Consider the following 15,867-nt stretch of genomic DNA (forward strand, 5'->3'; position numbering starts at 1 on the left):
ATTATAATGGAATTATTACCAAAACTATATAAGTAAACCTGGCTTAAGATTTAAGCGGAGATGAAGAAATCGGTCCCCAGAGCACTTAATTTTACATGAGACTTTCGTAGTCTGTACTTTGAAATTCTTCTCTGATATATCTTGGTGCCATACCTGGAATCTCTTAAAATTTTCTTAAAATTTACTTTAAATTTTTAAAGTTCTTGATCATCCTTGAAAGGCTTTTGAAAATCTATCACAGACAAATACCTTTGGAAAGTTTCCAAGTTTAACAATTTGTTTTCTGGGAAAGGAGGCATATTTTCCCCGATTTTTAATTGAAATTGAAGGCATTTCCCAATAGTTTTCCTGGTGTTCTAAAGTTTTGCGGTTCACTGGTCACCCTGGTTAAAATTTTCAATATTTTAACAGATATGTATATTTTGTTGAAACTACTGTAGACTTTCTTAGTGCCAAGCACTCAATTTAAAAATTTTGTTAATGTTTTCAAATTTCATTTTATTTTATTAGTGAAAAAGTGACTTTAGTGACTATTTTTAGGGAAATAGTGACTTTAAGACTTTTTGGTGTAAAAAGTGACTTTTTAGTGACTGGCTTCAAAATAGTGACCAAGTCACTAAAAAGTGACCTGCTACCAGCCCTGCTCATTTTATCTGTCAAACTTTCATAGCAAATCAAAACAAATATACTGTAGTACTAGAATTTCGACTAGAATGGGGTACGCTTATAGATGTACTTGGGACCAATAGGCTAGTCAAGTAGTGAGCCATTTTAAAATCGTTAGTTTCCACCGGTTGGATATACTGCCGCTCTTCGCATGTCGGTCCCATAGTAGTTTTGGTCAAAACTGAGTTATTCAATGCAAATGGTAGCTAATCACCCTTATTTGCATAACACTGGATGCACTCAATAACTTTGTTCTGAAAAAAGTTTGGAAATACAGCCATAAGAAGCATTGGTATGAATCAATCTTCAAATGCGATTTTCTCGACTTGCTTGACAGACATTCGCAGAGCGGCAGTATATGTGTGGAAGAAATTGTTCTGTTTCTAGACCTACGCGGAATAATTCTGGTGTGTCTCAGGGAAGTGTATTGGGGCTTCTTCTATTTATCATGTAAAACATTTTACGATTTTGCTATATTTTTTGCCGATGATGCCATACAATGGATGGCAAAAACGTATATTGGATGTCAAGGATAATGATTGGATTTTGTTGGAACTACACGGAAACAAATCCGATTCCATTTTCATGAATAAGAAATCATGAAAAGGAAAAACTTGCCATCCCATGAAATCATAACAATGATTCATGATTTCGTCATGGAAATTCATGATTTCATAATGCAGTGGAATCAAGCCCGCTACAAGCGTTACACGTACTTGGCAAACCGTGTTCATAAACCGCACTACATAGGTATCTCTTATACGCCTTTTGTCTTTCTTCTTATACATGTACTGATAGTCTAGTGGTCAAAGACTGGGTTTTATAATCTCAAGGTTCTTGGTTCGAATCCAGTCTGATGCTTTATTCTATTCTTTTTACATTTTTTTTTTTGGTAAAAGTTAAACCCATGAATTTTAGATCATGATTTCAAATCGGATGATTCATGATTTTGGGTATGTTTGCTGCGTTACGCAAAAGTTGCTCATGGTATCATGAATATTATTCATGGTGTATTTTCATAACATGAAAATACGCTTTGTTCATGAAATCATGAGTCATTTTCCTCATTTCGGAGATCGGATTTTTTCCCGTGTACTTGTATTTAGCTAATATTTGTGTAATTCCCGCAGAAACCAGCACACTAGTTTTTCAAGGTTCTAAAATATTGGATAATTTAAATTAACCCGTAAAGTACCAGAACGAACGAATTTTTTTCAACAAACTCGTTCTCAGCAATGCCTCATCCGATTTTCATAAACTTTGGTTTTTATTCAAGGGGAATAGTTGAACTAACTGTTGTCGTAGGTACCGCCCCCTTAGAACCGTCCTAGTTCTTGGGAGATGCAAATATGTCTGGTTTTTTTGTACTTTTTTAACCAGTTTGACAAAATGTTTCAAATTTTCACGCGAATCGGTTGTCTGGTGCAGCAAATGATATCAGATAGATGAAATATGATTAGTAAGACTGAATTTAGATATTTCCATAACGTATGGCTACGATATTATCGGTACCCGGAGTCCCGGAAATCGATTCTGTAGGAGATAGTATTATCTCAGGCAAACGTATCTTGTGGCATGTCAAATCATGTCAAATAGGTAGAATCAAGTGAATGAAGATGATTTGGGATGATTTTGGCCAGTTTGGCATCGTTTCCGGAACGCGGATCTGTGAATTCCGGCGAACGGATTGTTGGAATATAATTTCATGGAGGTTATGATATCATATTATGTCAAAATGACAAGCTATGATCACTGAAATCAGGTTGTAGTGTATCTGATGACATATGGACACATTGCCATCGGTTCCGGGAAATCAACCCTTGAATAAAAACCAAAGTTTATGAAAATCGGATAAGGCATTGCTGAGAACGAGTTTGTTGAAAAAAATTCGTTCGTCCTGGTACTTTACGGGTTAATATATTTTAAATACTTTGCGTACAATGCTAACGTTTGCATCGAGAGCAATTCTGATAAAAATCATTTCTTCTACACTCAACATAGCTGAAAATGAAGACAACCCTAACAGATATACCAACTACCTGCATGATAGCGGCACCGGTGGTGTAGTGGTAAGCGTGATTACCTCTCACCCCAGCAGGCCTGGGTTCAATCCCAGTCGGTGCCGCCGGGATGTTCTGAGGCATAACATCTCTAAGTATAGGGAAGTAAAGCCGTTGCTCCCCGGTTCATGAGTTGATGGGTCGATAAGTAGGGTCCAGGTGTGGGAGCTGCCTCCCTCGGTAGCATTGGTGCTCAGCACGGAAAACAAGATCGATGGAAAACAAATCAAGGAAAAAAAAAATCGTAACTTTACTGTACCAAAATATTGAATTTTTCCAGGCTCTAGAATCAAAAAAATATAAATTCCAGATATTTTTGACATTGCCATCTTTCTTTTCTTCTTTCCTTTATTTAACGTCGGTCTCTGTTCCGCAATCTAGTGCCAATCACCGACGGACATCGATTGCCATCCATTGGCAACAATCGAATGTGCAGGAAGGCAGCTTCCACACCTGCGTAGGATATCGCACCCATTCACAACACACATGGGCCGGGACCAACGGCTTTATTTCCCTTCCGAAGGAAGACGTGACCAGAGATTTTTATGCCTCAGAAAAATCCCACCGACCTCGGCTGGGATTGAACCCAGACCCATTGGGGTGTTAGAAAGCAGTCACGCTTACCACTACACCACCGGCGCCAGCCTTTTTGACATTGCCCTCCGTCATGATCTTTTAAGCCTGAGAACTAAAAAAAACCCAGAGTCCGAAATCATCATCTGGTGGGAGGGTACGGGATCTAAAAAAAGCTAAACAAACTCAGGTTCATTATTTTTCATAGCCAAAGATCTTACAAGTTAAAAGCTCCAAATTATTGAGAATTCTCTGCAGTCCTCCCTAGCCTCAACCAGACAATTACAACAGTCGGTTGCAAAAAAAAAACAAAGACTAACAAATAAGTCATAATTCTGATCCGTTCATTTTAATTGGCGATAGTTGAGATCAAGGAAAAAATATCTCCAAATGACAAAATGACAAGCGATCAACGAACCGAGTAATAAAGTTATGTCAGAAGTGGAAAGCAATAATGATATAATCTTCTATGTTCTTTTTCATGACAAGCAGCCCGTGCGACACAACTCACTTGGGGGGGTAGAAGGAAACGAGCAAATTGTTGGCAAGCTGCTTCACGAAGTAAAGCCGAAGATGAGACACGTGTGTTAATGGGAATTTTTTTGTTATGTCTTTTCTCGATTCAGATCAAGCTATGTCCTCATCCGTGTATATTGCAACAAAGCAGGCAAGCAATATATCATTATCATTCTACCACTCGGATCGAGCTATGTTACAGAGCGAGTTTGTCATGGTAGTCATAGCAACCGTTTTGTCTGTATCGTTTATGTGTTTGGATTCGCTGGTTGAGATTAATTTGTAAACTAAAAGCTTATGACACTCATAAAACAAATCTGCAGAAAATCAAATGAGATTCTTCAAACAATCCAAAGGAAACCCTGAGACGGATTCCACGAGAAATAGTAAGGAAAATCAGGCACAGAACATTCTTCACGATCTGGGGCTACTAAACTTTGAATTAAGTTTCTGGAGATTCCCTAAATTTCGCTGGATTTCTCTGTAGTTTAAATGATCTTTCTTGAAATTCAGAAAATTTCTCAAAAAACAGAAAAAAATCTTGATCATTTAGGTAACAAGACTCTGGGATCTGTAAAAAACATGAAACTTGAAGATTATATTTATTATAAATAATTTATAAATTTATTGAACCGGGAAAACGGGAAATCCGATAAAAATCACGGACTCCAAAAGCATCGGAGAACTAGATTTTCATGATACAGTCACTTTGAAGAAATATTTAGAGAATTTCCAAAGGAATTTTGAGAAGATACTAGAATAACACAAAAGTATTTCATGGAACAATTCCAAGGAAGTTTTTTTGGAAATAACTTTAAGAGAGTGTTTAATAGAGCTCCAAGTCAAATGTCGGAAGAGTTCCAATATTATTGTGAGAGGACCTAGGAATTCAGATATTTTAAGAAATGTTCAGAGTTGAAGTTTTTGGTTGTTTTGATGAAAACTCCTGGTCCTTTTCTAATTAATATTCTAAGTAAGTTCTGAGCAGAATTTCTAGAAAGTTTTCCTATGATAATTCCAAGGAAATACCGAGGGTATTGAATTCTGAGAATAGTTCCCAGATAATTCAAGTGCAAATTTCAGGGTAATTCTAAAAATAATTTCAAGTGACGTTTCAAGAGAGCTCCAAGGGAAATCTGAGAAGAAACCCATGGGATTTGATATGTTGAGGGCAAAATATCAAAGAAACTCTGAGATGAAGGCAATTCAAGGATAATCTCGAGAAGGGAATAGATAATTCTGAGCAGAATTTTAAGATTTATCTAAGGTGAATTTTATGGAAATTCTATGGAGAATTCAAGCGATTTCTAAATATAATTATCAAAGGAAGCTTTAGTGAACTCTTGGAAGAATCGATTAAAAACCATAGGGAATTTTAGGATGAATACCATGATATTTGTAAGGATTGTTCTGCTTAGAATTTTTGGACTGTTATTAAGAAAATGGCAAGGGAATTTCTGAGAGATTCTCAAATTTATTTTAGAGGAATCCCATATAAATTATACCAGTACCTCAACAGACTCGGGATAGTGAATCATTCATATATCCTGCTTATACAACCCACCACATCGTAAGGAAGAGAGAGAGAAAACTCCCACCTGGTGACTCCAGGAAGTGAAAATCACTGCAAACATCAAAAAGGACAACAAAACGAATAAATAAACAGCGCAGAAAAGTTCATTATGTAAGTTTCTGTATGAACAGAGGAAAAAAAAAAGAAAGGAGACCGACGACCGTGGGGATTTCGCGGAAGGTCCGCTGTCCCTTCGGTCGTGACCATACACTGAAAACGAAACTAACTCAGAGAGTGGGTCACTTTTACTCAGTTGTGAGTCACTTTTACTCATTCGTATGGAGAAATTTCTAAAATCGTATGTCACTAAGCGCATGAGTAGCCTACGCTTTTAGAAATATACCCATACGAATGAGTAAAAGTGACTCACTCTTTGAGTTAGATTCGTTTTCAGTGTAGTGCCACAGTTTCATGTCGTTTTCTATTTTATGTTTTAACTTTATTCTCTTTAGCCTACCCCAAAACCGCCGGTGGTGGTGAGTGACGATGAGCTGGTATTAGAATAGGCATAGCAAAGAGAGGGTGGGGTACAGGTGGGTGTCGTTTTATGATACATTTCCCGCACAACCTTAGTGACTGCTTTGTTAAATGCGATGGAGCTTTTTCTTTCATGTTTCATAGGCTTGGAAGGGTGTAGATTATGAATGAGTGTGTCTGTTTCGCAACATAACGGCCCCATCAAACGGATACTATCACGTTGTCGAAACATAGAAAGTGTTTTTCCTTCCAATTAACGTGGACAGGTTCGGTTAATTCAAGAAAATGGATACGGACAGAAGTCGTAAATCTATCGTTATTCCTATTACCACCTGTGTCATATTCCACGGTATTTTGGGAATGACATTCCCATTGCGTTTTTTTTTTTAATTTTACTAGGTGTGAACGGGAATGCCCAACCCATCCAAGTAGCAATTCCCGGTCGACCCAATTTCCATGGCGCCCGAAATGTGGCACCAAGCCAAAAACCGTCGGTCGGAGAATAAGGAACGATAGTTTGTCGAATACTTACATATTGCCAGAATGATCGGCAGTATCAGTCGCTGCACCACCAAACAGATGAAGTAGTTGGCCATCTTGTGTCAATGTCCAGCGATCGTGGTCCTGAAAGTGAGAATGGATAAAAGTAAGATTTAATTAACTTATTCCGACTAATTACCGCTCTCTATACGACATTATGTACGATGTATCGTGACTTGAGGCTTAAGACTAACATTCGCTTTCCACACGCGATAATTGCTCCCCTATGAGCTAACAACTATCCATCGCATCCATCGGTGGTTGGACGGTCGTAGAGAGAAAGTATATCAATCTTCACTTCGATGTAGACTTGCGTGGAAAATAGTTTTAATCTCGAATAGCAACCGTTGATGGCACTGCAGACCACACGCCATACAGTTGGTGTACCATCATCAACCAAAATTACTATCACTGTGGAGGAACAAACTTGTTCACAACCAGCGCCGACGCTAGGGATTGTAATTAATTAATGCATATTAAACGGAGGTAATTTTCGCGATGAGCACACATGATACTTATAATGATAGGAGCAGCGAATTTGCAATAGCAAAAAGATATTAGCTTGGAAATAATTACCTTCTGCTATAGTGGACAGTGACAAATGGCCCAAAGGTGAAGGTTTTATGTGATGAATACATTTTGTTATTCATTTATCATAGAACATATGTTGGTAGAAGTTATGATCTTCGTGCACTGTGGTGACATTTACGATCTTTGATTATTAACGGGTAGGGCACCAGCTCGGATGGGTGATATTCCCGGCCCGGTCTAGAAATTTAGCCAGGGAATGAAAATCATCGATTCTGATCAGGCTTGCAATTGCTCATTACAGCTAAAATGCTATTTTTCGTTATTATGAAACAATGGGATACTATAATGATAATTTTTATTTGTAAGATGCAAGAAGAGGTGGTAACCCAAGTAGCATTTCTTGTTTTATTGCACTCTTTAGTGGTTGTTGAGATCAATTTCATAAAATCGCCAATAAAATTAATAGCTCCAGCACAACCTTTTGATAACCGCTATAAGATCGTCATACAGCTTAGTGGACCACTCTTGAAAAGGTTTATAAAGCATGTTTGAGAATCACAATAAAGCTGTCTTAAAACCTTTTGTCAGGAAGCCTCATACTCTACAAAAGGTTCTCATAGCCTCTATAAGAGTAATATTGTATCCAAGCAGTTTTATTACGCTTTGGTGAAAATCAGTTATAAAGCCAATTTAATTTGTATTGGCTTCAAAGCAACCGCCATAAATTAGCTTGTTGTTGTTCTGTTCTGCTGAAACTTTTTTTTTCCAAATGGAAATCTTTAGCGGTAAAAATAGGTTTGAGTGTTGGTGTCAAGATCACCATGCAATCAATTTTGTTTCATGGCGACATTAGTGAAAATCTTAAAGAAAATATATTACTTTTAAGAAGTTCCAAAACATATGCGCTTGAAATGTTATCGTGTATATTGAGATAATATGAGCGTTAAATAAATGCGCCTCCAAAATAATTCAAGTTAACAAAAAAGATTGTTTCTGAAATCAAATGAATTTGATGGAATCACCTTAATTTTACAGAAAATAGATCTCAATACATAAATTCATACCAATGCACACTGGAAATCATTTCGGATATCTTATTTAGCCATTATTTTATTGAAATTTCTTGGATTTTATTCCAAGGCTAATGGCATTTTCATAATGACAATATGGCGACAGAGGACAGCAGGCAAGCAAAACATCAAGCGCAATTTCTTAAAATGTCTAATGCTTACATTGCACACTGGGTCAGGAATGCAACCTAGCGGAGCAAAATTAATAACTCCGAAACGAAGCATTTCCGCGACTTGGTGTCTTCGGCAAAATTTCTCGTCATAATAAGGACCATCTATTGACATAAACAAATAGTTCAAAACTCTTCCGCAAAGATGGTGCCACAATCTAACTTCTTTCTCTGACGTTTTGGAGACTTGATGTCTTGGGCAAAGTTGTTTATCTTGACAAAATGAACAGCTCTTTCAAAGACCTTAAATTTCCATTGTCTACTGGTTCCAAGTTATATGGAGTTAAAGAAAAAAATGTCGAAAATATGTTTTTTTTTTCTGTTTCGGTTTTTTTGCTTACAGCTTTATAATGTTATATTTTTCTCTTATGCAAATACATTAAATAAATAGCTTTTGTGAAGAAACATACTGGATAAAGCTTCAAATTTCAAAGACATTGTTGAAAAAACGAGTTTGCCGAAGACATCAAGTTTCCAAAACGTCAGAGAAAAAAGTAAGATTGTGACACCATCTTTGCGGAAGAGTTTTGAACTATTTGTTTATGTCAATAGATGGTCCTTATTATGACGAGAAATTTTGCCGAAGACACCAAGTCGCGGAAATGCTTCGTTTCGGAGTTATGAATTTTGCTCCGCTAGGTTGCATTCCTGGCCCAGTGTGCATTGGATGAAAGCAGGAAAGAGAAGCATAATGCATGATTTTATTACGAGCACTATTTTCTTTTTACAAGAGCAATTCAAGCTGAACTTTGCATTAGGTCCTAAGTAACATTGATCGATTCTCTTCGTCGACTTTCTCTTTCCTTAATAACTTATTCACAGAACCGTTTCTTGATGTGCTTGTCGTATTGGATGCTAGATAAAAGCTTCTTTTATCGATTTATGTGCTGAAAATACCTGGGAATGTCTTTACATGACCGTGGGGATGCAAAGAGAGAGTTGACGAAGCGAATCTATCAATATTACTTAGGACCTAATGCAATGTTCAACTTGAATTCATTTTTTTATTTGAGGGCAAATGTATATTCCTATTCTACGGGTGCAACCGATGAATTTTACAAACATTTAGAAAAGTTTTGAATGGTGCATTAACCTTTATGAAAAGTTATGCGTGATTTCAACCTTTTTGCCCTACGACTGTCACCATTCCATGTATTTCGACCAAGATTCGTCCGTGTAACCCCATGTATATGCGGGCGAGAATGGAAGAATCATGGAGATTGCTGACGTTTTTCTTACGCACACTACGTCGCGTATACGTATACACGAAATGTTTTCATGCTCATGCTAACAATTTTGTTGATTTTCTTTGCGCTCCGCTTGGAAGTACCGGAAAGTTTTGATTCTTTTCTATGTAGTAAAAATAAACCACCTATTTCTGACAAGTCGCAACTGAATGCTTATAATTGTTTTAAAATAACTGTTTCATGGCCAACTAGTTTTATTGCGCTTACTTATAAAGCAACGAAAGGATTTATTTTTTGGTTTTATAAGGGCAATTCATTTTACTTTTTTGTATACTTCAAAGCAATCATAAAACCTTTCATAAGTGAAAATAGCATAAGCATCAGTTGGTTTTTTAATTAGCTTTATAGGGGTTTTGTAGATAGCTATAAGAATGTTTCATGACTTGCATTGTATATGACCGTGATAAAGCTGTAGGTAATGGTTGCAGCTGCAATAAAACCTTTATAAATTTTGAATATAGCCAAGCAGCTCTAGATTTGTTACTTGGGAAAGATTGTATATGACATATAAAATTTGACAATTTTGCTTTCAGAAGGTCACAACTAGCAATTTTATGATCGCTGATTGCTCGCTCATCGCGTTGCTCATCGTTACACCTAATCGCTAGTTGTGACCTTCTGCAAGCAAAATTGACAAACTTTATATGTCATATACAATCTTTACCACCTCTTCTTGCATCTTACAAATAAAAATTATCATTATAGTGTCCCATTGTTTCATAATAACGAAAAATAGCATTTTAGCTGTAATGAGCAATTGCAAGCCTGATTCTGATAATGATAATTTAATTATCATTTTGGTTACACTCATTGACGAAACTAAGCAAAAATCCTAAGGGGGCTAAATTTATTTTTCGAACTTGTAATTAGGAAATTGGTGAACTATTTTGATGTGTAAGGAAAATTAGTAATTGTAGTAACAATTCTAGGGGCACTACATTTATCCTAAGGGGGCTGCAGTCCTCCCCAGTCTCAACCAGACAATTACAACAGTCGGTTCCAAAAACGATAGTGTCATTGTCAGTTTTTTTACGCTCATGATCACAATAAAAAGCGATAACCCAGTCATCATCATCAACTGTCACCGAAAATTCTCCACATCATATAGTGTTCCTGTGAACTTGTAGTATATACTATATTTACCTCGACCACGAGTGATGTGCGTTATCCGGGTTTTGAGGACACTATGGAGTCCCTTAAAATTTATAGCAACGTAATGGGCTTTCGTGATCAGAAGAGCGGGAATAAACACGAGTGGCATAATTTTTATAGGGTTTCTACTCATGTTGCTGAATAAAATTCGCTGAGTTTCCCAGGATTCAAAAGAATTTTTTAAGCGTTTAAAAATATGCTATTTTGGGTAAATAAAATAACTTAAGTGCCACAAATTTTTATACTTATTGTGCATGCGACTGAATGCTGATGCGACGTTTTCACACGTAACATTTGAATTTTCTATGTCGCCAGTGGAGATGGCGTCAACTCAGACGCACGAACTTCAGTTTAGTGGAGGCGCAACAATAACTTAAATGTCATAAACAGTTTTAAAAGTGTAAGGGAATCGTGATTTTTACAAAGAAAATTATGTTCAAACATGTGTTTGAGATAAAAATCAAAGGAATCTAATTTTCAAAATAATTGGAAAGGAATTTTAAGGAGGATTGCAAATAAATTCTTACTAGTGTAAAAGAAAATGTTTAAGCAGCATTCCAAATAAATTCTTAGGAAGGTGTCAAGGGAATCCCAACGAGATGGGAATTACGATGAGGTTTCTGAGTGAATTACCTGATAAGTTAAAAGTGAATTCCATGATAATTCTGAGTATGATATATTCATATTTTTGACATGTCATGTCAAAAGAGCAGATTTATCTTCGAAATTTTAAATAAAATAATACTAATAAACATAAACTTACCATTAATTAATGAAAATTTGAAAAACAAATTGCCATTAAAATTTTATAAAAACTGCCATGTTTAGACTAGAGAGTTGTAAATTGTTATAAGAGGTTTTCATGATACAAGATCAATGTATCAAAAAACTATTGTTCTTTTTTGTGTGATAGCAATGAAAATTACTCCCTACCTTGCACATGACATAAGAGTCACTGGAAATTAATCTACTTTTCGTTCAAACAATTTTAGTTTTCATTATCTGGAATTCGTTAGTATTAAGCCAATTGAAAAAGAACACATAATCTACATGGCTCAGAAATTATGAAGAGTTCGTTAGTTTTCGCAAATCCTATAATAAGATTGTGTAGAAAAAGTAGAAGTGTCTGTGCCTAGGGCACGAACGGAAGCTTGATGTAGGACCACTAGTGGACGGAACAAATATGAAGAGCATTTAGTTCTTTTAATTGATCGATCATCTATTATCTTAACTCTTTCCGTATTTGAATTGTAGGCGTACCAAATTTGTAGTAAATGTTTTTAAAGAGAAAGTTGATGAAGAGAATCGATCAAAATCACTTGCACCCCTGCTCCAAGTTTGGTTACAAGATTACAACTCTGGAGAGCATTTTGTGTGGTCGTTGGGGGCGTGTGGTTCTGAATATGGACAAACAGGCACAAATAAATTCTATTCCAACTGTTTACTGTAATAAGCTTGTTGGCTCTGAAAAGGGCCGTTTTTTGCCAAAGTTGGTGATGATTTAACTTCCGAAACCGTACAGAGTGCGTCTTGGCGTGTTCAGTGTAGGTGACCTTCAGGAACACCTTCAGCACACCTCGTAGATCTGACCGGAGATACGTTTGACACCACCACGGCGAGCCAGACGACGCATGGCGGTTATCACGAAGAACCTTGCGATGATGCTTGGCCTTTATGATACGAAGACCTTTCTCTCCTTTGCCACGACCAGTCATTCTTGCTTGTTAGGTAGAAGAGTGGACTACCTAATCTGCCACCACCTTCCTACTGCTGCTATTGCTGCTTCTGCTGCCTGCTAGCCACGCCGACCGAAGCGAAAATGAGCAGCGCTTTTTTATATCTTTTCAGGTTAAAGCAGAGTGATGTGCAACCAAGTGGTACTCGATTAAGACGACTGGGTTTGGGAAGAACGTTTATTTCATGAAAACAGTGATACAATTATCACTTTTTATTTGTACATTGGACAATTATTGACATTACCACTTTTTCAATAGTTCCTTTTGAAAATCATCAATCGGAAGCATTGCTATTGATGCGTAGAATTTTTTCTGATCGATTGGTGATAAAATTATTGAAATTGGTCCAGGGGCAGCTGATTTATAAATGTTCAAAATCTTTCATAATTTTGTTAAATGTTCCATTTTTGGTTTTCACAAAGTGTACCCCCATATAGAAATCACAGACGAAGCCCTACGTAAAAAAAACCATTATCCATAACTTGCACATAACAAAAAAAGTACATACCAAAATGTATGTGACGGTATGTTAAGGTTCATTGATTTTTCCCGGTTCTTCTATAGAATTCCCGGTTTTCCCAGTTACTTTAAAAATTCCCAGTTATTTCCCGATTTTCCCGGTTCACTGGGCACCCTGTTAGAAACAACTATACATTTTTTCAGAGTTAATCTAAAAATTCTCTATAGCAATTCTCATAGATTTATTTTACAATTCTCGCTTTATTACCTAGCAATTCCCAAAAGATTTGACCTGAAAATACATCTCCTCAGTATTCACTATGTATTTTTCTGCAATTCCCATCGGATAATCTTCGGGATTCCCTCTATATTCTGCTCAGAATTCTCTAGAAGTGGTCCTAAGAATTCCATAGCAGCTCTTCTTTGAGTTGTCTTAAGATGATTACAGGAACAACCTTGGAACTCTTTATAGTATTCCTTTGAAATTTACCTCAAAACTTCGGTGGACATTTCCTTGAAATTTTCCTCGAAACTTCTATGAAATACTCCTCACAGTGCTTTTGAAATTATCCTCAGAATTCTCATTGAATTCTGTTAAGAACTCCCTTTGGATTCTCCTTGTTCACTTGAAATTCTACTTAGGGGAAGAAGAGGCATAGTGAACAGGTAGGACCATAGTAAGCTTCCTACGACTACGAACTACGACTGGATGCCTCCCTTCTGATAACAACTTGAGTGCGGTGAAACCGATAGAACTGTTTCAAACACATCGTCGGTACATGAGCGAGTCGGTGATCATCTCGTTTTGCCAGTGGTGGCAGTGGGGGGGGGGGGATACTCTTCACCATCCCTCTCCAACGGGGGAGTTTGGTAAAGAGAGATAAAGAGAAACCGATTTGTACCTTTCTAAAAAATTGTCCTTGCTCGCTTTCTACTCTCTACATACAATTTTCACACTGCCGTACTCTAACGGAACTATCAACTCTATACTTTCATCTCCTCATCTATCATATAAAAATTACCACTCTAGTCTGTCTGACCACTGTGTCTGAAATTAGCATCTTCAACTAAACTAATTCGATATTTTCCCTTAAATTCCCCCATTCCTAGTGATCCTTGAACGTTTTCATCAAATGTATTCATTACAATTCATAAGCTATGAAGTCCACACTTTATTTGAAACCCGAGCTCTTGGAATTTATTCTATGTCCGTAGTCTTAAATATTTATTCTCATTGCAAATTCTTGAAATTTTTTCCAAGTTTTCATTGAGTCCATGATTTCAAAAAAAAAGTCTAACTTTAAAATCTGTAGAAATTATCCATTTTCCAGAGTCTTTAACAACACAATTCAAACCTAAGAATTTATGTTGTTACTGAAGATAGATAGAAGTAGTAATAGACACCCCAAGCAGCACACTAGCTCTATAACAGTTGATATAACCTTTGTATGGCTTGTTTTGGTTGTAAAGAAGTGTACTCAACATAATGCCATGAATATGTGTTACTTGGGACCCTGAAAAGGAAGTCCGTCCAGCTTCTTGACTTTGACGATGATATCGACATTATACTTTGAGGCGATGGTGGAACCGTACATCAGAAGGCTGAAGCGAAGCGTATTGGGCTTGTTATTGATGCATCAAGGACAAACTACTTCAAATTAAGTGGCTCAAGCGGAGATGTTGTTAGTCTCCCACCATTATCTCGTCAAAAAAGTCCAAACATTTGTAAGTTTTTAGAATGTTCTTCAAATTTATGGCTGCTGGTTGATCAAATTTTCAAGCTTTTTCGGTTTTGTTTTGATCGCGATGAGTTGAATCTGCATTTAGTTTCAATAATTTCAGTAAAACACTTATGGGTCTCCCTTTGCTCAGTCGGTAAAGGCACAGCTACAAAGCAAGACCATGCTGGAGGAGGCGTTCACCTGAAAATACCATCCCTCTCCAACGGGGGAGTTTGGTAAAGAGAGATGATCAAACCGATTTGTACCTTCCTAGTTGTTTTAAGAGATGAACTAGCCTATGGCTAAAAATCTCTATAATAAAGAGAAAAAAAAAAACTTCCTAGTTGTCGTTGCTCGCTTTCTACTCTCTATATACAATTTTCACACTGCCGTACTCTAACGGAACTATCAATTCTATACTTTCATATCCTCATCTATCGTATAAAAATTACCACTTTAGTCTGTTATTTGATATTAGCATCTTCAACTATGTAAGAGATTCATGGGTGCCCGCGCTACCACGGACCAAATTTTCGCGATTCGGCAGGTTCTGCAGAAATGCCGCGAATACAACGTGCCCACACATCATTTGTTCATCGATTTCAAATCCGTATACGACACAGTCGATCGAGATCAGCTAAGGCGACGATGGATCGAGTGATGTGCGTTGTTCGAGTATCGGGGACACTCTCGAGCCCCTTTGAATCTCGAAGGGGGTTACGGCAAGGTGATGAACTTTCATGTCTGCTATTTAACATCGCGTTAGAAGGTGTGATCAGAAGAGCTGGGATAGACACGAGTGGCACGATCTTTAGGAAGTCCATCCAGCTTCTTGGCTTCACCGATGACATTGACATCATGGCACGATGGCGGAAACGTTCATCAGACTGAACGCTGAAGCTAGGCGAATTGGACTTGCCATCAACGCATCAAAGACAAAATACATGAAAGGAAGAGGTTCTAGGGAAGACAATGTTAGGTATTTTCGAACGGAAGGTGTTGTGTACCATCTACGGTGGAGTGCAGATGGATGACGGAACGCGGAGGAGGCGAATGAACCACGAATTGCACCAGCTGCTGGGAGAACCATCCATCGTCCAAATTGCAAAAATTGGGCGACTACGGTGGACTGGGCACATCGTTAGAATACAGCACGACGACCCAGTGAAAATGGTTTTAGAAAGCGACCCAACAGGAACAAGAAGAAGAGGCGCGCAGAGGGCAAGGTCGATCGACCAAGTAGAAGGCGACCTGCGGACCCTTCGCAGACTACGAGGCTGGCGGAGTGTGGCCATACATCGAGTAGAGTGGAGACGACTTCTTCGGACAGCAGAGGACAACAAGGCCTTAGCCTGATTGGTAAGGTAAGGTATCTT

General features: G+C 37.5%; 1 protein-coding gene across 16 annotated transcripts in view; it reads right to left on the reverse strand.

Moving 5' to 3' along the window:
- The window catches only part of Piezo (piezo), a 135,118-nt gene that overhangs the window by 83,764 nt on the left and 35,487 nt on the right, over nt 1–15,867 (reverse strand). For all 16 annotated transcript variants that reach the window (XM_065235856.1, XM_065235848.1, XM_065235837.1 and 13 more), the window contains one exon: nt 6,398–6,489. In XM_065235856.1, coding sequence (XP_065091928.1) covers nt 6,398–6,461 — 64 coding nt within the window. In that variant the 5' untranslated portion in view covers nt 6,462–6,489. The remainder of the gene's footprint in view (nt 1–6,397; nt 6,490–15,867) is intronic.

This window comes from Ochlerotatus camptorhynchus, unplaced genomic scaffold (assembly GCF_037179485.1).
Source record: "Ochlerotatus camptorhynchus isolate MF236.1 unplaced genomic scaffold, CSIRO-AGI_Acam_v1.1 ptg000040l, whole genome shotgun sequence".
Taxonomy (NCBI): domain Eukaryota; kingdom Metazoa; phylum Arthropoda; class Insecta; order Diptera; family Culicidae; genus Ochlerotatus; species Ochlerotatus camptorhynchus.